Source organism: Petaurus breviceps, unplaced genomic scaffold (genome assembly GCF_028583685.1).
Source record: "Petaurus breviceps papuanus isolate PSGF00001 unplaced genomic scaffold, PetGlider_PUasm1.0 90845, whole genome shotgun sequence".
NCBI classification, from domain to species: domain Eukaryota; kingdom Metazoa; phylum Chordata; class Mammalia; order Diprotodontia; family Petauridae; genus Petaurus; species Petaurus breviceps.
In genome coordinates, this window is record NW_027187359.1 from 12702166 (window position 1) to 12725050 (window position 22885).

Genomic DNA, 22885 nt, shown 5'->3' on the forward strand with positions numbered 1-22885 from the left:
ATCAGGACTGAGAAAAGGCCACTGAATTTGGCAAGTAAGAGATCATTGGTAACTCTGGAGAAGGCAATTTCAGTTGAATGATGAGACTGGAAAACAGTTTTCAGAGGGTTTAGAAGAGACTGAGAGGAGAAGTAGAGATGGTTAGCCAAGGAAGGAAGAGCAGTTATAGGATAGCTAGTGGGGATGGTTGGATTAGATGATAGTTTTTAAAAGATGGGGAGATATTGTCATACTTGTAAGAAACAGGCAGGGAGCTAGTAGTTAAGGACTAAACATAAGAGAGTGGAATGATAATGGGAACAATTTGTTGGAGGTGAGAGGGAATGGGATCAAGGGCTCATGTTTTGGGGTTTGCCTTGGCAAAAAGGGCTATCTCTTCATCTTAGACTGGAATGAAGAAGGAGACAATAGAGAGATGTTTGAGTGATAAGAAGTGAGAATGAAGGGAAAAGAAACAGATTTTAGCAAATGGTCTCAATATTTTGTGAAGTATGAAGTGAGGTCCTTAGGTAAGAAGGTGGAAGGTGGGAAGATCCAATATTTTGGGAGGCCTGAAGAGAGTTGATAGTATTTGGAACAGCCACCATGGAGAGTGGGAAAGGGAATTAATTAGGGAGGAATAAAATATCCAAATCATTGCAGTGAAGGCTCAGTTGAGAGTAAAGAATGTAAATTTGTAGTGGGCCCAGTCAAAGAGAAGTGTTTCTTGATCCTTTCAACTTTACAGAATCATTCAAATATGAATAAAAGCATTGCACATTGGGAATAACCCAGTATTGGATCTTGGCAGGTCATTGGTAGACAAGGGGACAATAAAATCTCACATCCTCTCCCATTCATAACCCTACATTGCTGCTACAGTTTTGCCCTTTGTTCTAGCAGAAGACCAGGACATCAGGGAGGTGATGCCATGACATGCATGTGAATTGGATTTAAGTGAGGGAGGGCTGTGCAAAGTCACCAGCCTCACTTTCTTCTCTGCGGCCACCTGGGTCAAGTGACCAAATATGGATCAGGACAACTGGAGATAACCCAGGATACAAAGGGTGGAGGGTAACAGTCTATTCCCACTAAGATGTTGTTTTTGTGTTTCAGTTGTGTCCAATTCTTCATGGCCCCATTGAGGTTTTCTTGGCAAAGATACTGTAATGGATTTCCATTTTCTTCTCCAGCCCATTTTATAGATGAGGAACTGAGACAAACAGGGTGAAGGGACTTGTCCAGGGTCACACAGATAGTAAGTGAGCCACCTAGCTGCCCCTCTTCCCCCACTAAAATGAATTTCCTTCTTTCTCTAAGCTAAAAGGAGCATCATGTGTGCTTTTAAGAGTTGGAAGGATTAATCTCATTTAACAAATGAGAAAACCCAGGACCAGAAAGGTAAAATTATTTGCACATGGTCACATAGGTATCAGGTTTGAACACAGGTTCTCTGACCCTATCATTGAGAAGGTATTAAGAGAAACAAGGAAATTATATTGGGATTGTTTAGAATAAGAGTATATCAATATAGCTAACTGGATAACTTAAATAACTAAAGCATGTATTAAGCATTGATTATGTGTCAAGAACTGGGCTAAGTGCTTCATATACAAATATAATGATGCGTAACAATCCATGCCCTTAAGGAGCTTATATCCTATTGGGGTAACAACACATGAAGGAGCATGAAGGGGAGGGGTCTGCTTACTTATCAGAGCCCAGGGTCATTCCAGGAGTAGAGTCCATGTTTTTGATAGGGAGGAGATTGAAATGATGACCAGAATGGAAGTGATATGGTATGTAGATGACTAGAAAGCATTGAATATTGAACATTTCTGTCCTGAATGACAGTCAATAAATTGATAAAGAACAAATGTTGATTTGCCAAGAGAATTTGGTAGAAAAATCAGTAATTGTGGGAGATTTCCATATACCTCTAAAGGAATATGATGATTCCAAAAAAAAAAAAAGACAATACATTTCCAGCCAGTTGGTCATGAACACAATGGGGGCTGGCTCACTCAAGCTGCTGCCCCTTGGCGCTTTATTCACTGTCTGGATTGGATTTCATCTGGAATGGGTTTGGATAGCAATGAAGCCAACAGCAGTTAATGAAAACCAGAATCCTTAGACAGACTCAGTGAGCTTGTTCTAGAGAGAAAAACATGGTCAGTATCAAATGTCCCTAAAATTTTATTTTAGTTTTATTCATCTTACAGCACAGACATAAGCCAGCTTTCCATTTTCTAAGGCCACAACTCATCACTTTTGCTAGCCAGTAGGAAGAAGGTAATGCCAGCAACGTGGCTGCACACCAGTCTCTCATGAGATTTGTCATTTGCCAAGTTGTCTGGGTTGCATCAGGATAGTGCTATGTCTGGGCTCCCAAGCACCCCCCACCCCCAACTCCCTGGCAGGTGATCCAGTCACAGAATGTTGGGAAAGCTAATAGTCCTGTCAGAACCCTAACAATATTTTCATCTGAGGAAAGCAGCAGAGGCTATGGTTTTGGAATAAGGACTGGAGCTACCTGAGTGAGAGGAGGAAATACATTCTAGGACTTCTTAGTTTCTCTTACTGAAAATATAGGTGCCCCTTAGGGGGAAATCAGTAGTGCATCTGCTGCCAAGGTAGATGTGAGGTGAGGTGGAACTGAAGAAGGCAGGGAAAGAGGAAGATGTCACCAGGGCCAGAGCAGGCAAGGGAGGAAATGCTTCCAGGAAGGTACTATTCTTAAGGGCCTTCTACCTTTCACACCTTGGGACAAAACCTCAGCTGACCCACCCTTAAAAACCTGATCCCAGCCCTCAATCACTGCAGGATCTCCGAACAACTATATTCTCTAGGATCACTTACATCAGACCATGTCTCCCCTTTAGGCAGTGTCAAGATTAGCAAATTGCACTCCCAAAAAATAGATTGACAGAGACAGATGTGGAAGAAACAGTGTGGCTATGCTGGAATTGACTGAAGCCGGGGTTGGCTTTAGTGACATCCGGTCCATCTGTGTCATGTCTACTATAACCCACTGGCCATGGGTTGGATTCCTGATAGTATCTGTTGGTCTGCAGCTCTAGCATTTCTAGAGCTGCACCCAAAAGTGATCAAAGAAAGAGGAAAAAGTCATATAGTCAAAAATATTTATAGCAGCTCTTTCTGTGGTAGCAAAAACCCTGGAAACTAAGAGGATGCCTATCATTGAAGAATGGCTAAAAAAGTGATATGTGAATGTGATGGAAAACTATTGTGTCATAATAAATAAAAAGAATATGATATCAAAGAGATATAAATTAGTGCAGAGCTAAATGGGCAGAACCAGAACAATTTCTACTATGAATAGACACAGGGGTCCATGGCCCTTCTCTGTTAGTGTCTTTTTATATAACTCTGGTATTCTTAAGGTTTAAATCACACAAATTTCTAGTTAGAACTGGCTGATGAAACTCTCCAGCAAGCTTGCTGTTGTGGTTTAATTATAATTTTACTTTCCTCATCTTGAATAGACTTTCTTAGTTAGATTTTAGAACTCCTCCTCCCCTTTGCTAATGTCTCATCTTTCTGACCCCATTTCTGCATGGGTGATGGGATAGCTACCTTGGCAGATCTTTTGTCTGAAAATTCTGTGCAAACTTAGGCCTCCAGTAGTTTTTTTTATTTTGGCCTGGAGAATACATTCTGCTACTGATCCTAGTCAACACCCATCTAGCATGTTGCCCAAAGGGACTGTAAGGCAACAGAGTCTACATTGGATTCTCTATCCTTATCTGAATTGGTGTAGCCTTTGCTGCAGCTACCTTAGATTCTACCTTAAATTTGTATGATATACGATTACATCAATACCATAAAAATGAACATTTTTTGAATACTTTCATAAATTACTGGAGAATTAAATTAGCAGAACAATTTGTGAGAACTATTTACACAACAACAATTCTGGAAAAGGAGCTGAAAGCCATAAGAACTCTCATCAGCCCAATGACCATTCGTGATTCTAGAGGACTGATGATAAAACATGCTATCAGAAAGGTGATGGATTCAGGGTGCAGAATGAGAGATATGTCTTTGAACACAGTGAATGAGGAAATTTGTTTTGTTTGCCTATGCACATTTGTTAACAAGGAATTTCTTCCTTCCTTTTTTTTCCCTTTCTGGTGATGTGGTATTTAGAGCACCAGGCCTGGAATCAGGAAGATCTGATTTTGTATCTGGTCTCAGCACTGGCTAACCTTGTAACTTTGGGAAAATCACTTAATTACTGTCTGTCTCAATTTCCTCAACTGAAAAATGGAGATAATAATAGCACCTTCCTACCAGGGATATTGTGAAGATCAAATGAGATAATATTTGTTGAAAAAACCTTCAATACTTATTACAGTGATTGCCACATAATAGATGCTATATAAATGCTTATTCTTTCACTTTTTCCCTCTCCTTCCTTCCTTCCTTTTCAGGGGAATGAGTTGGGAGGAGTGAAAGTGCATGTTTGTTAATTTAAAAAAATAACAATATTTAGACACAAGTAAAAGCTTACCAGAGGAGGCCCTTTCTAAAGCTTTCTTTCTCTGCCCACCACTCTCCCCAATTTAATGAGTCACAGAATCACAGAATATCAGAGATGAAAAGGACTTTCAAGGCCATCTAGTCCAACATCCCTCATGTTATAAATGAGATGACTGAAACCCTAAGAAGTAAGTGACTTTTCCAAGGTCAAATACTTAGTAGGCACTATTATTCCTTACATGAGTATTAAGCTTCCTTGAGCAACTTGTGTAGCAGAAGGATGGAATTCACTGATAATCTCACACAGATATTAAGAACCATGAACCTCTCTCTAGCCTCCACCCCTCTATTTTAACATTTCTGCTTAGGTCATATTATATTGCCCAAAGTCAGTAGTGAGAAATCTCCATTTATTCTCTTATCCTTCCCTCCTGCTTCATGTCCTCCTAGTTCTAAGACAGGCCAGCCACTCTGCCTTATTCTTCATCCTTCATCATTCCTAAACAAATCCTTCTGATAGGCACTCCATTGCCTATGAAGAGAATCCAATTGACATCCCAATGGTTGTCTTCCCAGGAGTAAGGATAAATTTGTGCTCCCACCTTATGATCAAGTATAACACATAAATAATAATAATTCATATTTTCATAGTTCTTTGAAGTTTAAAAATGCTTTCTTCTTCACAATCCTGTGAGATAAAAGTATACAGTGTCCCAAAAGTCTTAAAGCCTTTTAAAGCTACTAAAGGTATCTATATATCTTAATCACCATAGAATCATTCTTTGAAAACTGAAAGATATAAGATATAAAAATCCCTTTTGAAAACTTCTGGGTGGAGCTAAGATGGCAGAGAAAAGGTAAGAACTCACCTGAGCTCTCTCCAAACCTCTCCAAATAATTTAAAATAATACCATAAAACAATTTCTGAAACAGCAGAACCCATAGAAATACAGACTGAAATAATTTTCTAGCCAAAAGCAACTTAGAAGGTCAGCAGAAAAGGTCTATTGCACCTGGGTGAGAGTGGATCACAGTCCAGCGAAAGCCATGCCAGTTCAGACCAAGAACGAGTCCCAGCAAACCAGGAGCAGGCCCTGGGAGTCACTTGGTAGTAGCTGCTTCAGTAGTTCTCAGCCCACAGATGGTAAGGGGGTGGAATGACTGTTCAGAAGGAGATTACAGGGGTCTCTTTCCTAGCACTGAGGCAGGACTCTGTTGTTTCACCCATATTTGGATCCAAGTCACCTTCCTGGGTGGCAGTTCCAGGGCCAGGAGGAGTGTTAGCGTACTGGAGCCAGTGGAGTGGGGACCCTCGCCACAGTTCCAGGACAGAAAAGAATTCTTGTGCACTCTTAGACCAGAACACAGGCCAGAAGAGTAGTAAACACACCTCTCCTTAGATCACACCACCTTGGAAGAACGGAAAACTTACAGGTCCCTGAAAGTATCTCTGAAAACAATTCCACAAACCCCTGAAACTTGGTACAGTGTGCCCTCCACCCTGGGAGCAGAACCCTATTTTAACAAAGACTTAAAAGTTAACTAAAAGCTGGATGGTGCAGTGAATAAAGCACCAGCCCTGGAGTCAGGAGGACCTGAGATCAAATTGAGCCTCCAATACTTGACACTAGCTGTGTGACCTTGGACAAGTCACTTAACCCCAATTGCCTTGCCTCCCCCCCTCAAACAAACAAACAAAAAACCAAAAAGTCAATTAATAAGCTAGGAAAATGAGCAAACAACAGAAAAAAATTCTGACCATAGAAATTTACTGTGGAGACAAGGAAGATCAAAACACACACTCAGAAGAAGATAATGAAGTCAAAGCTCTTATATCCAAAGCCTCCAAGAAAAATCTGAATCATTCTCAGACCATGGAAAAACTCAAAAAGGATTTCGAAAATCAAGTAAGAGAAGTAGAGGAAAAATTGGGAAGAGAAATAAGAGTGATGCAAGAAAACCATGAAAAATGAGTCAACAGCTTGGTAAATGAGACACAAAATTACTGAAGAAAATAAAGTCTTAAAAACACAGACTAGGCCAAATGGTAAAAGAGGTTCAAAAGCCAATGAGGAGAAGAATGCCTTAAAAAATAGAATTGACCAAATGGAAAAGGAAGTACAAAAACTAACTGAATAAAATAATTCCTTAAAAATTAGAATGTAGCAAATGGAAGCTAATGACTTTACGAGAAATCAAGAAAAAATAAAGCAAAACCAAAACAATGAAAAAATAGAAGACAATATGTAATATCTCATTGGAAAACCAATTGACTTAGAAAATACATCCAGGAGAGATAACTTAAAAATTATTAGACCACCTGAAAGCCAGGATCAAAAACAGAGCCTGGACATCATCTTTCAATAAATTATCAAGGAAAAAAGCCTTGATATTCTAGAACCAGAGAGTAAAATAGAAATTGAAAGAATACAACAATCACCTCCTGGAAGAGATCTCAAAAAGAAAAACCCTAGGAATATTATAGCCAAATTCCAGAGTTCTCGAGTCAAGGAAAAAATATTGCAAGGAACTAGAAGAAACAATCCAAATATGAAGCCACAGTCAGAATAACACAAGATTTAGCATTTTCTACATTTAAGTATCAGAGGGCTTAGAATATGATACTCTGGAGGGCAAAAGAACTAGGCTTACAACCAAGAATCACCTACCCAGCAAACTTAGTATAATTCTTCAGAAGAACATATAGATATTCAACGAAATAAAGGACTTTCATGTATTCTTTTTTTGTCTTGTAATTAATTGATTGATTTTTAGTTTTCAACATTCACTTCCATTAAGCTTTTGAGTTTTAAATATTCTCTGTCTTCCTCTCTGTCCTCTCCAAGACAGCAAGCAATATGATATAGGCTTTGCATATATATTCTTGTTAAACATATTTTTACATTAGTCATGTTGTAAAGAAGAATTAGAATGATTTAAAAGAGCTCTGATTAAGAAAAAACAAAATGAGAGAGAGAGTGAGAGTGAGAGAGAGAGAGAGAGAGAGAGAGAGAGAGAGAGAGAGAGAGAGAGCACCCAAATAGTATGCTCCAATCTGCATTCAGAATCCATAGTTTTTTCTCTGGATGTGGATAACATTTTCTATTATGAGTCTCTTTTGGAGTTGTCTTAGATCCTTTCATTGCCGAGAAGAGCTACGTATATCAAATTTATTCATCATACTTTGTGGCTGTGTACAGTGCTCTTTTGGTTCTGCTCATTTCACTCAGCATCAGTTCGTATTAAGTCCTTCAAAGTTCTTCTGAAGTCTGCCTTCCCATCATTTCTTATAGTGCGCTTGTATTCATTACAGATACCACAGCTTGTTCAGTCACTTCCCAACTAATGGGCATCCCCTCAGTTTCTAATTCTTGGCCACCATGAAAAAAGCTGCTATAAATAGTTTTGTACATGTTGGTCCTTTTCCCATTTTTATGATCTCTTTGGTATACAGACCTAGAAGTGGTATTGCCGGGTCAAAGGGTATACACATTTTTATAGCCCTTTGGGCATATTCTCTAGAATGGTTGGATCAGTTCACAACTCCACCAACAATGCATTAGTGTTGCAAATTTCCCAAATCTTCTCTAGTATTTATACTTTTCTTGTTTTTTTTATGTTAGCTAATCTGATAGGTGTGATGTGGTATCTAAGAATTATTTTGTTTTGCATGTCTCTAATGATGTGATTTAGAGCATTTTTTCATGTGATTATAGGTAGCTCTACTTCTTCATCTGAAAACTTCCTGATCATATCTTTTGGCCATTTATCAATTGGGAAATGACTACTTTCAAGCATTCTTGATGAATAGGCCAGAGTTGAATAGAAAATTTGTCTTTCAAGTACAAAACTCAAGAGAAACATAAAACAGTAAACAGTAAAAGGAAATCACAAGAGACTTAATAAGGTTAAACTCCTTGCATTCTTATATGGGAAGATGTAACTCATAAGAACTTTATTAGGGCAGGTTAAAACAGTATATATATATATATACACACACACACACACACACACACACACATACATACACATAAAGGGCACAGGTGTGAATTGAATATGAAAGGATGATATCTAAAAAATGAAGCTAAGGAGTGAGAAAGGAATGTACTAAGGAGAAAGGGAAAGGTAGAGATAAAATGGGGTAAATTATTTGACATAAAAGTGGCAAGAAAAAGCTTTTAGAGTGGAGGGGCCGAGTGGGGAGGTGAGTGCGAATGAGTGAATATTATTCTCATCAGAATTGACTTAAAGAGGAAATAACATACGTGTACTCCATTGGGCACAGAAATCTATCTTGCCCTATAGGAAAGTAGAAAGGGAAGGGGATAAGAAAAGAGGAGGGGGTGATAGAAGGGAGAGCAGATTGGGAGAGGGGGTAGTCAAAAGCAAAACACTTTTGAGCAGGGACAGGGTGAAAGGATAGAGAGAATAGAATTAAATAGGAGGAGGAATAGGATGGAGGGAAATATAGTTAGCAATACTAACTGTGAAAAAAATTTTCAAGTGAGTTTCTCTTATAAAGTCCTCATTTCTCAAATATATAGAGAACTGAGTCAATTTTATAAAAATAAGAGCCATTCCCCAATTGATAAATAATCAAAAGATATGATTAGTTTTTAGATGAAGTAATCAAAACTATCTATAGCCATAAGAAAAAGTGCTGTAGCTCATTATTAATTGAAGAAATGCAAATTAATACAATTCTGACATGTTACCTCATTCCTATTAGACTGGTTAATAGAATAAAAAATGAAAATGCCAAATGTTGGAGGGGATGTGGTAAAAATGGGACATTAATGCATTGTTGATGGAATTGTGAATGGAATTAATCATTCTGTGCAATAATTTGGAACTATAGCCAAAGGTAGATAAAACCATGCATATCCTGTCTATATCCTAATAGAGATTTTAAAAAAACCCAGAAAGGTAAAGGACCTATATGTACAAAAGTGTTTAAAGCATCTCTTTTCTGGTGGCCGAGAATTGGAAAATGTGGCGATGCCTATCAATTAAGGAATGGCTGAACAAATTGTGATATGAGATTAAGATGTAAAACTATTTTACTTTAAGAAAATGATGAAGAGTGCTCTCAAAAAAAACCAACCTGGAAAAACTTGCAAGAATTGATGCAAAGTGAAGAGTACTGTGTACAAAGTAACAAAATTATTGTAAGATGATCAACTGTGAATGACTTTGCTATTCTCAGCAATACAATCATACAAGACAACTCTGAAGGACTTATGATGAAAATGCTATCCCTTCCTAGAGAAAGAACTGATAGTCTCTGAATACAGATTGAAGGATACTTTTTCAAACTTTCTTTATTTTTCTTGAATTTTTTTTCTTGCTCTGTATTTTCCTTCACAATATAACTAATATGGAAATGTTTTGCATGACTATACGTGTATAACCTATATTGAATTGCTTGCATTCTCAATTGGGAATAGGTGTGGGGAAGGAGAAAGGGAGAGAATTTTGAACTCAAAGTTCTAACAATGAAAGTTAAAAATTATTTTTACATGTAATTACGCAAAATAAAATACTGAATAAGCTAAAAAAAGAAAACTTCTAACTTTATCTTGGCTAACCAGAGAAAATGAGAGAGAGAGAGAGAGAGAGAGAGAGAGAGAGAGAGACAGAGAGAGAGAGACAGAGAGAGAGAGAGACAGACAGACAGACAGACAGACAGAGAGAGTGTGTTTCACCTTGGTCATTGTATATAGGTTTGTCCCTAGAGAGTAAAGATTAGTATTGTACCTGGACATATTGGCTTTAGAGCTTAAGAAGAGCTAGGAAAATCTGATTTAGACAATGAATGGGAACCACTTAGACCTAGAGTCTAGTTTAGGCCCTCCTTCCCACTCATGTGGTTTTTCAAAAGTACCATGCATCTTTGAAGAGTGACTGGTTGGCTCAATGATTTTTAGCACCTTCAGTTAATTAATATGTACCAATGTAGGTACCCTGTAGCTTTTCATTCAAGATGTTCAGTCAAAATGAATGAATAAACAAAAGAATAAATTAATGCAATGTAGTAGCATTTATTAAGAAAAACAGTATACTAGGTATTAGGGGTACAAATACACAAGTAAAGACAACTCCTCTCAAGCTTTCATCTAATAGATAGATAACACACACAGGGCTGTAGTGACTGAGGAGGGATGCTTTAATCAGGAAATTTACTGGGATGTCAGATGGGAGCATAATGGAGTAGACTGATACATCTCTCTAGGAATAAAGGCAGAGGTGATTTGATCATGGTTGCAGACTGGAGGTGCTGGGTTGGGAAGGCTCCCAGGGGGTTGGTGATATTGTTGAGAATACAATTGGAGAGAAGGGAGTGAAGCGAAGCATGGTTGAGGCCTTCTTGAAATACTGGACCAGGAGACAGTGCTCAGTGAGATTATCAGGGGCCCAAGGGCAGAAATTCCAGAGATGGTTGGCACATCAGCAAAATTTCTGAGATTGTGGAGAAGGTGAACTAGAGCATAGGAAATGAGAAAAAAAAGATTTCTTTCTCTATGATTCTCATATTACCCAGAAACTCCTAGCTTCTTAGAATTTTAATTCCAACTATCCAGAATTATTGACCAATCACTTTGAAATACTTTGACAGATTTCATGGATATTAATTGTTCTGGGCCTGCAATTTTGGTCTCCTCATCATGGCGGTCTAGTCAATCATGTTGTTACTGTGTAGGCTTGGGTCTTAATAGCTAGTTTGTTGCTGATCCTTGGGAAGGAATCTTATACCCACTGTTGAGGATGTAGACAAAGGGATGTTTATTCTTGGAAGGAAGTCTAAGGTGACTTCTTACCTTCTCTGTAAGGCTTGATCATTGACTCAGCAATACATAGTAAATTTGATCCACTAGGAAAAAAAGGAAAGCAACATTATTATCTTCAGGACTCCCCCTCCTGCCATTCCTCCCTCACCTTTGCTGACTCAAATCCAAGCAGAAAGTACATTGTAGCTTTTTTGCATTAATGCAAATTCAACTCCCTCCAAATATTTTTTATGTCTCCTTCCATCATTGTCCAGTAACCAGGGCAATAGATACTCAATCATCCTGGGTTTTTCCTGTTCCTCTATATCCTGCTTTCACTCTGGCTAATCCAAAGTTAAGGAAAACAACTGGAGAGACCACAGAAGGTTGAAATGGTTCCCTCCAAAGCTTCCCTGGATGTTCATATATTTCTGCTGTCATCTCAGTAGATGCAAGAGAGGCCAGCCTGTCAAAGAGATGTGCCTCTTGGTCAGGCCTAGAGACTATTTCTTTACCAACACAACATGACAAAGTTAAATGGTGCCCCAAGCTCAGAGTTGTTCTTCCTATCCCTCCTATATTTATTACTCCAACATAATCTTTTGGTTTATTAAGCCTTTGGGAAAAAATAAAATCCATCTGCCAAGACCTTAAAGCAGTGCTAACGGAAAGCAATATATAAAGGCTATAATTGGGGAGAGGGGAGCTACTGGGCTCTGATGTACTGCATGGCACCAGGCTTGCTCAATATGTCCACAGAGATAAATATCCTTGAATTAAGTCCAAGAAAAAAGTACCACTTTGCTAAAAGAAGATAGGGGCCTGGGCTCTGGAGCTTCTGGGCAATGAGATAGAAAAAGGAAACAGTCTTACCTCAGGTTCAGTCAAGTAGAGTCCTCTCCCATCTTTAGAGAGGTTATGAAAAGCGCCTAGAGAGCGATTGTGTGTGTGTGTGTGTGTGTGTGTGTGAGTGAGAGAGAGACAGAGAGAGAGAGAAGAAAAAGAAGAGTGTCAATGAAATATTTAAAAAATACAGTGTTTCCTTATAAACAGGGCAGTTTTGTTTCAAATCCAGCCTCAGACACATGACACTTACTAGCGGTGTGACCTTGGGCAAGTCACTTAATCCCAATTGTCCTGCCCTCCCCCCTCCAAAAAAGCAAAAAAAAGTCTAGTGTAGACTTAGACATGCTGTAGAAACTTAATCAATACTGGTTAATTGATGCCAGAATTGTGCACCAAAGTCTTTTTCTTACATTTCCTTTGCCAGATCTTGTGCTGCTGATCTAATGATCAGAGATACATACAGAGCTGGAGGGGACATCAGAGGTGATGTAGTCCAATTTGCCCATTTAATAGATGATGAAACTGAAGGCCAAAGAAGCTAAATTACTATCCTAAGGGGTTGGAGATGCAATGATTGGCACGGCTGGGATTCAAACACAGAGGAGCATTCCAACACCTAGGGAAGGTCACTTTCCTTTTCTGTACCTATTTCTTCCTCTGAAAAATGGCAGTGACTCATGAATAATGGAAGAACTCAGTATCCCGGCAGCTTCTTCAGACTTGATTTAAAGTCTATAACAATCTCACTCTTAATCCCTCTTTGAGAATGGGCATTTAAGGATGGAGGAGGCAAAGTAGGTAGCTGCCAAGATGAGGAGATTTCAGGGGCAATAGGAGAGGGACTGCTTGCCAATGTACCTGCTCCCCAATTGCTAAGGTCTAAAGTTACTTTATCTAAGGATTAAAAATTTCATTCTATCCTTAAGAGAAAGATAACAATATTTATCTGAATTCATATTATAATATAAATGACTGATACAGAAACATTGATTGATATTAAGGAACTTGAAGGGGATGAGGAAGAAGGGAGGGCGCACTAGGTAAATGAAGAAGAAGGGAGTACTACATTGGAGGAAAAGAGTAAAAGATACTGGAGTTACCCAAGACAAACAAGGACCATTCAATCCAAGTTCAAATCACTTGTGTGACCTTGGGAAAATCTTTTCCTGATTCTGACTCTTGGTTTCCTTATTTGACTCAGGTCAGACTAGGTAGAATCTATGGTTCCTCCCAGCTCTAAAATCCAGTGATCCTTTGAACTTTATCTTTTTTTCAAGCCATTTCCCCTAGAGTTGGCTCTTTTCCTTCAGCCGTGGAGTATCTCATCTGTAGACATCTGCTGATTAGAGAGGCAGAGTCTGGCTAGCTCCACCTCCCTTTCATAATACCAAGGAATGAGCACCCTAGATGTAACGGTGATCCCTACAATTGTATTCTGTCTTGTCAAACTCAACGTGAAGGAAAGATGCCCAGAAGTTTAGCCCTCCCTCTTAGCATTACTTACTTGACATGATTTCAAGCCGAATGAGGAAACAGATCATGTCTGTGAAGTATATTTTTCCAGCTCTATCTGCATACCTAATGGCCATGAGGTCTAGTAGCTCACTGTTAATGGAAGTACCTAGGAATAATTCTGATGACAAAAGAGTGCGTTATTGACTCAAGATGAGAATGAGGTAAAGAGGCCAAGCACGATTGACCTCGGCCCTTTTTGCTTTCTAGGACTTTACAAAATCTGCTTAAAAGTGGAACTGGGACATAGTAACCTTTCCTCACTTTCCCTCCCCCTTTTTAACCTGCTAGGAATCTCCAGTTTTCCTTCACTGAAACACATACACTTTGACTTACCAGAAGATAAAAGTCTAGGTGCTTTGGAGAACAGACTTTTATGACATTAAAAGTATATGCATTTATGATAAAATTTCAAATTAAAAACAATTTCTTATGGTGACAACCTGAGTGTTGTGCCCTGGACAACTCCCTATAGGCCAGCCTTAGTTCAAGGTGTACTTCTTATAAAACCTCAGTATTAACTAATAAATCTTGCCCCTGAATTTAAAGCTTTTTCTGCCACTTAAATGTCCTCTTCTATTTGCCTCCTTCTTCTATGTATCAGACAGATTTCACTCAATTTCATTTAGCTCCAAATCCCTTCTGAAAAGGATCCATCAATCTGCCAGGGGATATTACACTCTGGCTGGCCAGATGCTGAGATGGAAGTATCTTTAATGCGAGCTCCCTTTCCAGGAGCTTATCAATCAGACAGAGCTATTTTCTCACAATTAGAGATGCTTGGGGGAGAAAAGCCAATTAGGAAAAACATGCCAACACATGAGAAACCTGCTGGGTGTTGAGAACATCCGAGCCCTGGAAGCCAGTAGAGGTCAGCATAATGAAGAAACTAAGGGCAGTGCTCTCCTGAAGCCATCCAGCTTGGCTGGGGTAATCTTGCTTGGAATATGTTAACTGTTGTCTCTCTCTGTCTCTGTCTTTCTGTCTGTCTTCCCCGCCTTCTCCTCCCCCCTTCAGTCGAGTATCTTGAAGAGGACAAGAGCAAGAATTATATGTGATGAGTGGGGAAGAAAGGGCTGTAATCTGTACAGTTGGACGAATATTGATAAGATTGATAAGATCACAGACCCATTCTAGTCTTGGATCATTACAAAGAAAGTCACTGGAGGGATGTTCTGTTTCTGAACTAGCTAGTTACACCATCTGCTTTGTAGTAACCCCAAAGAACTCCGAGAGGCAGTTTGGCATGGTGGATGGAGAACTAGCCTCAGGGTCAAACAAACTTAGATTTGATACTTGCCACTGATGAATACTTCTTGTATGACCTTGAGCAAGTTCATTTAACCTTTTCTACATGACCCACTGAAATATTAAACATTTTAATAGATGACATTTAAGCAGCTTAAAGTGCTTTACAATCTGCAAATACCACTTAAAAATTACACATTTCATCTCAAATGAGCCTCACAGCAACCCTGTGTGAGATGGGCACTGTGAACATTATTATTCTCATTTTACAGATAAGGAAACTGATGCTCATAAAGGTGAGGTGATTAAATAAAACCCTTTTGTACCTGATTCTTGTATCACTTTCCACAGATGCGAACCCATGATGAATCCAGAGCCATTCTCTACTTTCCGGAAAATGTCCTTATTTAGGAAAAGAATAAATTCATTAAACTAAGCAACAGAGAGATGACAATGTGTAAAGATCACTGTGCTAATCAGTAGGAAAGAAACTTAGATGAGACATGGCCCCTGATCTCAAGACCTTTCCTCATAAGGTATTTAGGCTGGAGCAAATCCTCATTTAAAAGATGACAAAATTGAGGGACGTTAAAGGACTTGTCCAAAATGCTAGGACTAAAATTTGAACCTGACTCCAGCTCCAACTAGGTTCCTCTATTGATAAAGCATTGGGCCTGAACTCAGGAAGACCAGAATTCAGTTCTAGCCTCAGATACTTGCTATCCATGTCATCCTTGGCAAACCATTTAACCCCTGTCTGCCTCAGCTTCTTTATCTATAAAATGGGCATAATAATATTATTTATTTCTTAGTGTTATGAATATAAATGAGATACTTGTAAAGTGCTTTGTAAACCTTAAACCACTCTCTAAATATAATAATAATTATTATTAATCATGTTATGCTACTTCACTAAGAACTGAAAAGTCAATGAGAGTCTAAGTTTCTTATCTTTAGGACAAGATGCTCTGGATAAGAGAAGACATTAGATAATCCCTTTTTTCTGATTACAAGCTGAAGTTTAAGCTTCTCAGTAGAAGGTAAGCTCCTTGAGGACCAGGACTATTTTGTTATTTTTATATCCTTAATGCCCAGCACAATGCCTGGCACACAGTAGGCATTTAATAAATGCTTATTGATTGATTATCCATAAAGGTTATTTTTATAATACTGCAATAGGATCCAGCTATGGAAAACAGGTAAGGTAGAGATGAGAAATAGAATAAAATGGATAAGGGCCATCAATACACTTAAACCCACCATGACTGGGCTACTATTGCATAAGCAACAGCGTTGGCATTCTCTGTTTATTTCTATCCCTCTCCTATTGCTATCTGTTGCCTCCTCCTAATTCCCTCACAATGGCTTCCCTTGTTTTGGGCCACTAATGTTCTAACTAGATCTGCTTCTTTCCAACCCATTTAGCATGGATTGTGTATTTCTTTGCCTTGAAGGTCACCAAGGAACACCTATGGAAGATTACTGCTTCCAGGCAAAATATCAAGAAGTCAGGTTGTGGGACTGAATGCATCTTTGTGGAGATTCTGGTTGCAATGATTTACGGGGAACCAAAATAACAACATGGAAACTTTTCAGGGAAACATGGAAAAATTGGCTTTTGCTCAACTCTTGGTGTTTGCTTTATCCTAAATATAAAGGAAGAACCCAAATCTTTTCAATTCAATGAGCATTTGTAATAATGATGGCATTTACATAGACTTTAAAGTTTTCAAAATGTCTCATTTGCCTCATTTGATCTTTACAGCAACCTGTGAAGTAGGTGTTATTACCACCCTCATTTTACAAATGAGGAAACTGGGACTCAGTGAGGTGATCTGACTTGCCTGGGGTCACAGAATCAGTGAGTAGGCGAGGAAGTATTTGAACATTTTGCAATATATAATATCACTCTAATTTTATAGATTGGGAAATTGAAACCCAGAGGAGTAATGTGACTTGCCCAAGGTCACACAAGTAGATCAACTTAGATCAACAAGTATTTTGTAAGCACCAACTATGTGCTAGGTTCTGGGGATACAAATGCAAAAGCAAGAGAATCCATATCCTCAAGAAATTTATACAATATTAGCTAGTTATTGACAGGGCTGTGACTAAGGCATAGGTCTTTTCACCTCCTCTAGTGCTTTTTCTACTATACCTGAAGTGAACTGAACTTAATAAGAATTTATGTCATTACCTGACACTGAACAAGCTTCTTCCACAGCTGGCTAAATTCTTCTAGGTCAAGACGTCCATTGACTTTGACCTGTGCCAGAAGAGGAGTTAAGGTCAACCCTCTGCAATGTGCTAATGAACAGGGAGGCTGATTCTAGTCTTGCCATCAACGGAACCATACTTTAGTCACAAGCTAAAAAAAAACTAACAGCTAGACAACCCAGATCATCATGAATCAGTTATATCTCAGGTGAACTGAATGTCCAACTCTTAAAATACATCTGGCTTGGATGTTTTTTCAAGAGAAAGACAAGAACTAGGGGTTTGACTGAGGGAGAAAGGCTCACTGAGTCTTCAGCAGGTGGAGGAGACCAATAAATTGTCTTCTATGATTTGGGGAGAAGGTTTTATAAAAATGAATATCAGCAACATTTATTAAACATATCAGAGTTGGAATGGAGAAACATACTCTGCCCTCCAATTTTTTTTTGTACTGACAATACCTGAGATAGAAAAGCACTTTCCAAAAGCCCTGTATAAACATAAGCCTATTATATTATATAACATATATGTAATAATAATAATATTATATTATATATAAGTCTATTGAATAAACACTCCTCAAAGATATACCCAGCATCCTTCACACATCCTTCTTAACTATGCCTACAAATGCACACTCCCTTTCACACTTTTTTTCACCTCCAAAGATTCAATTCCACTTTCACATCCCATCTAACTTTCATAAGATTCCAATAGATGCCACATCTCTTCTTTCAAGAATCATTTCACCTGCTAGGTAGCATGGCCAGTGAAAGAAGGATCTAGCAAATGCTCCAACTGGGCATGGATGGGGCTGAAGTAGGGAGTGACCTGAATCTGGGCAATGAGCTCATTATCATTCCCTTGCTGCTTCTCCACTGTAGCTGCTTCCTATGAGAGCCATGGTTCTCTCATGGCAATCCTGGTGATCAAAGAAGGCCATATTGCCAGAGATGTACCACTTGACATGGCTAGACCACCTTTCCTATATAGTTGGGGAGGGATCATTGAGAGAGAGTCATTTCAGGGTTCCAAAGCATGAAGTCTTTATATGTTTACTCACTCCCTGCTGCTGCCTTCATCAAAATAAAATACCTCTTATATTTGAAGGTCAGAACAGGTCATACTATCCATTGGTCTGAATAGCAACCTATGGGTGAAACAATCCATCTCATAGAGTAATTTGAGAGATGGGAGGTGGACTAGTGAAAGAGATTCTGTCAACTTTTTTGCATACACATAAATTTTTCATTCATAGATTTTTCTAAAGCTGCCTGCCCTCTAAAGGCAGAAGGCTTGCCTTTGGCCATTTTTATTTATCTGTCAGAGATGTATAACTTCCTAGTCATGCTGCTATTCCAAACCCCAGCAGAAATATTGGGAGAGACAAGGAACTAATTTACGTTTTCATCAAGAAACCCTCTTGTTCTACAATGACCAGCAATGCATTTCCAATAGAGGTTTGTTCACATTTGAAGAGTGGTGTGATCTATCTCACTCTAAAAGGTACAGTAAATGCACAGGAGCACATATGCATGCATGCATGTGTGCTCACTCAGAGGATGAATAGCTTCTAGGGTAGCTACCAAGGAAATTTCACAGAGGAAATATTTTCCCCTCTCTCCTCCCCCCATCTCTCATCTCTGTCTCTCTGTCTCTGTGTCTGTCTCTCTTGTATCTGTCTCTCTCTCTTGGCATGAAATGTAGAGGGGATATAGAATAGGAATCTTGTTGAGTGATGATTGAGCTTTTCTCAGGAAAAAAAGAAGTAAAAAGATGTTGGGCCAAGGAAGGTTCAGGAAGGCAGCTTCTCTTTCTCCCTTATCTAAATATACTCTCATTAAGGGACCTGATACACAGTGAAAAGAGTGACTCAAGTCATAGGACCTGAGTTCAAGTTCTGCCTCAGACACTATGTGACCTTGGGGAAGTCTCTTTACATTTATGGGTCTTACTTTTCCTCATTTGTAAACTATAGGGTTGGATTAGATGGCATCTGATATCACTTCCACCTAGAAATAGATGATTTTATGAGTTAATCTAAAGCTTAGTATAATGTTGTCAATGTGTTACATCTCCCAGGGATCTTTACATTTTAAGCCTTATATCTAGTTGTAGAAAGAAAGGTCTTATCCATTGTATGAGGAATTTCAGACACATGTTCTTTTGTCTTCAGCTATCTGCTTTATTCAAAGGAGTGCTAAAACCATATCTCTACTCCTACATTTTGGTTGTTTTTAGTCTTCCCTCTCCAACTGCTGAAGAGGCGTCTGCACTGGAACAACCCTCTCCTACTTCAGCTTATTGCTATTAGCTCTAATGTTGGAAGGGACCTCAGAGGCCACTCAGTTCAAAGACCTCATTTTTTTTTAAAGCAATCGGGGTTAACTAACTTGCTCAAGGTTACCCGGCCAGTTATTTCTGGGTGTGCTGCTGAGTATCTGAGCCCGGGATTCGATCTCCAGGTCATCCCGATACTGGAGCCAGTGCTCTTACTCGCTGAGCCACCTGGCCACCCCTGAAAGACCTCATTTTAAAGATGAGGAAATTGAGATCCAGAGAGGTTGAGTCGCTTCTGGGTCATACAGGTGGTATAATGAAAATAATTTTTGAACCAAAATCCTCCAAAAGCAGGCTCAGTGTACTTTACACTTTATCAATTGTTCCTTCAATTCAGTATGTTTAAAATTAATCATTATCTTAACCTCCATATCTAACTTAAAATCAATCATTATCTTTGCCTCCATATCTAACTTTAGCCCCTCACTCCTAATAGTAGGAGATAAACTCAATAGATTAGGTCTTAGAGAGCCATTGTGGATAGAATCAATTGAGATTCATTCCCTCATATAAATCCTTAGACTACTGAATACTGAGAAATGGAATTAACCTTCAATTTCCCACACCCTATTTCTTTGGGATCTCAAAATGATACTCTTAGACATGTGTGATAGAAGTGGTTTAGAGTGAGGCAAAATGATGGGAAAAAGAGATTGTGTGAAGGATACATCCATCAGAGCCAAAATACTTCGGCACTCATCAAGGGCAAACTTTCTCTCTGGTGCGGAAGAGTTACCTGAGGAAATAAAAAGAACAAAATGGTGGAGAAATAGGAAGCGATGATTACATTTGCTATGGTGTAGTAGGTGACATTCTAACCAGGCAAACATCTCTTACTTTTAAGGAGTTCTTTGTTGAGAAGACTTTGTAGCTGTGATGCATCAATATCTGGGTCCTACAGCAAAAAAAGAGAAGAGGGTTGGAATAGTAACAGAAATGATTATTAAAAATAGCACTCAGCATCTGTCTGACACAAAACACCTGATTTACTATAGAAGAGCCAAGTATTCAAAGGAATTAATTCACATAACACATAGAGTCCTAGAGGCCCAAGTTAAGCCTCACTTCCATCATGCAGTCTATCCTGGCCATAGGGATTTAATTTTCTGTGAACTCTGTACTGCCAAAGCACTTACTAGATGTATTGCTTCTTTGGCACTTAACACTGTCTTATAGTATAATATTCTCTTCCATTTAGTTCATTTAAATGTAATGCACATTTTAAAGCATCTGCTCTGGGCCAGGGTTCTGAAGATTCAAAGACAAAAATGGAGAAGTCCCTGACCTCAAACTGTGTGCATTCTCCTGGAGTGGTAAGAAGTGCACATAAGTGAGTAAAAATATTTTAATTTTAAGAGGAAAGGAGCTACAAAGCAGAGATCAGACAGGGTATACTGTTTTGGATTTTCCCATAGTATCTAGGGAAGTGCTAATGATAGACAAAGAAGGTACTCAAAACCATCTTGTTGATTTTCTCTAGCTTTCCCTTTACACAGACAGAAAATCCAAGGCCTTAAAAAAGGACAAGAGTGTACTCTGACTGTGTGTCTCTCAGACCACTCACTGTCCTATTCCTTAGCAAGGAGCAATGATATGTGATAATCTTGAAAGCCAGTTTTATCTTGCCCTGATTGCCTAGCATCTAGTAAGGAAAAAGGAACAAAGCCAAGAGGAGAATACCAGCCCCCATGTCTCTCCTCAAACCTGCTTAATCTGGTATTTATGGTTATCCTTTTTCAGGGAAACTGGAATTATTATTATAGGAAAAGAGAATTGGTCCTTAGTAAATTTGTGTCAGATTGTTCTTTGTTGTTTGACACATGGATCTTTACCCACTCTAAAGGTAGGATGTAATTAATGCTTTACAATCAAAAGACCTGAGTTCAAATCCCTCCTCTGACCCAGCCTGTGTGACTTTAGTAATATCACTTAATTTCCTTGGGACACAGTTTCTTCAAATGTAAAATGAGGAGGCATTAGACTAGTTGTCCTTGAGGATCCCTCTCTTTATCTATGATCCATTTTTTTCAAGAGCTTGTCAGCGCTATAGCTATAGGTAACAGCAGAGTTAGTAGAGTCAAGCTGAGTCAGGACCATGGATAGAGGAAGCTCAGCCATAGCCCTTTCTGGGTTCCAAGACTATGATGAGCAGACAGGCAAGTTGCTGGCTGTTGTGGAACTGATATTGTGGAACCTTTTGGCACACTCATTTGTTAATTGAGAGTAATTTAGTCCTAGGTAACCCTCCGGGGCACCTTCCTCAATTACATTTTGAGATACCTAATGGACTTTCCTGATATAGACATGTCTCTATGTCTCTCTTGGTACCCTGGTCCCTGAAAAGGTGATGAGGGAAGCTCTGCATTTTCCTCTCTTTGGGCTTCTGAATGTTGTCACTATGCTTGGTATCCCCCTAATTGTTACAGTGGGGGTCAATCTTCTGATATAGATTACCCTGTGATAAGTCCATTCTGAGGCACCTAGGCTCTATTTCTGAGATTGTAACTGTCTCCAAGGCCTTTATTTTGGACAGGGGAAGGCAAGGCAACTGGGGTTAAGTGACTTGCCCAAGGTCACACAGCTAGTAAGTGCTTCAAATGTCTGAGGCTGGATTTCAACTCAGGTCCTCCTGACTCCAAGGCTGGTCCTCTATTCACTGCACCACCTAGCTGCCCCTTAGGCCTTTGTTTTTGAAGTAATCAGATATGACACTTATACCCTTGTGCCCACTCCTCCCACCTTGTCAAAAGTTGTTTTCAGGAAAGTATCTGATATTTATACTTTAGTGTGACCTTAAATTAATGTGTCACCTCTCCTGGGAGTCATTTTATTCTAACACTTGCCTTTAAATATGTAATGAAAGATTTTGTCTTCTTTTTCAAGGAATTTCAGTTCCATATCCTCTAAGCTTTAATTATCACCTGTCCCATATGAGTCCTTAATACTTATCTCCAATCCTGTTGCTTTCTGAGCTTCTTTCACATCCCTAACTGATTACTAAGCATTTGTTTTGAACGTCCCACTCTCACCTTACATCCAACATGTGTAAAACTAACCTCATGATCTTTTCCCCAAAACAAGATGTCCATCTTAACTTTTCTGTGTTAACCAATGCATTGAATATCTTTTGTGGTGAATGTATAAAAATCACAATAGATGAGAAAGGATGACTTGTTTTTCAGTGTTGATTAATGATGGGCATATCCCTGCCAATGAGAGAATATATCCATTGAAGTATTGTTGTCTAGTCATTTTTCAATCGTGTCCAGCTCTTTGTGACTACATGTGGGGTTTTCTTGGCAAAGATAAAGAGTTTGCCATTTTCTTCTTTAGTCCATTTTACAGATGAGGAACTGAGGTAACAAGGTTAAGTAACTTACAGATCATACAGCTGGGAAGTATCTGAAGCCACATTTGAATTCAGGAAAATGAGTCTTCCTGACTCTACACCCTGGTGCATTGCACCACCTAGC

At 38.9% G+C, this 22885-nt stretch overlaps 1 protein-coding gene across 1 annotated transcript in view; it reads right to left on the bottom strand.

Moving 5' to 3' along the window:
- Window positions 1-14405: 14405 nt before the first annotated feature.
- The window catches only part of CAPN13 (calpain 13), a 189081-nt gene continuing 180601 nt past the window's right edge, over window positions 14406-22885 (bottom strand). The window contains exons 16-20 of the mRNA XM_069071813.1: window positions 20250-20307; window positions 20081-20148; window positions 17053-17121; window positions 15182-15257; window positions 14406-14632 (exon numbers count right to left, since the gene is read on the bottom strand). Of these exons, the coding sequence (XP_068927914.1) occupies window positions 14406-14632; window positions 15182-15257; window positions 17053-17121; window positions 20081-20148; window positions 20250-20307 (498 nt within the window). The remainder of the gene's footprint in view (window positions 14633-15181; window positions 15258-17052; window positions 17122-20080; window positions 20149-20249; window positions 20308-22885) is intronic.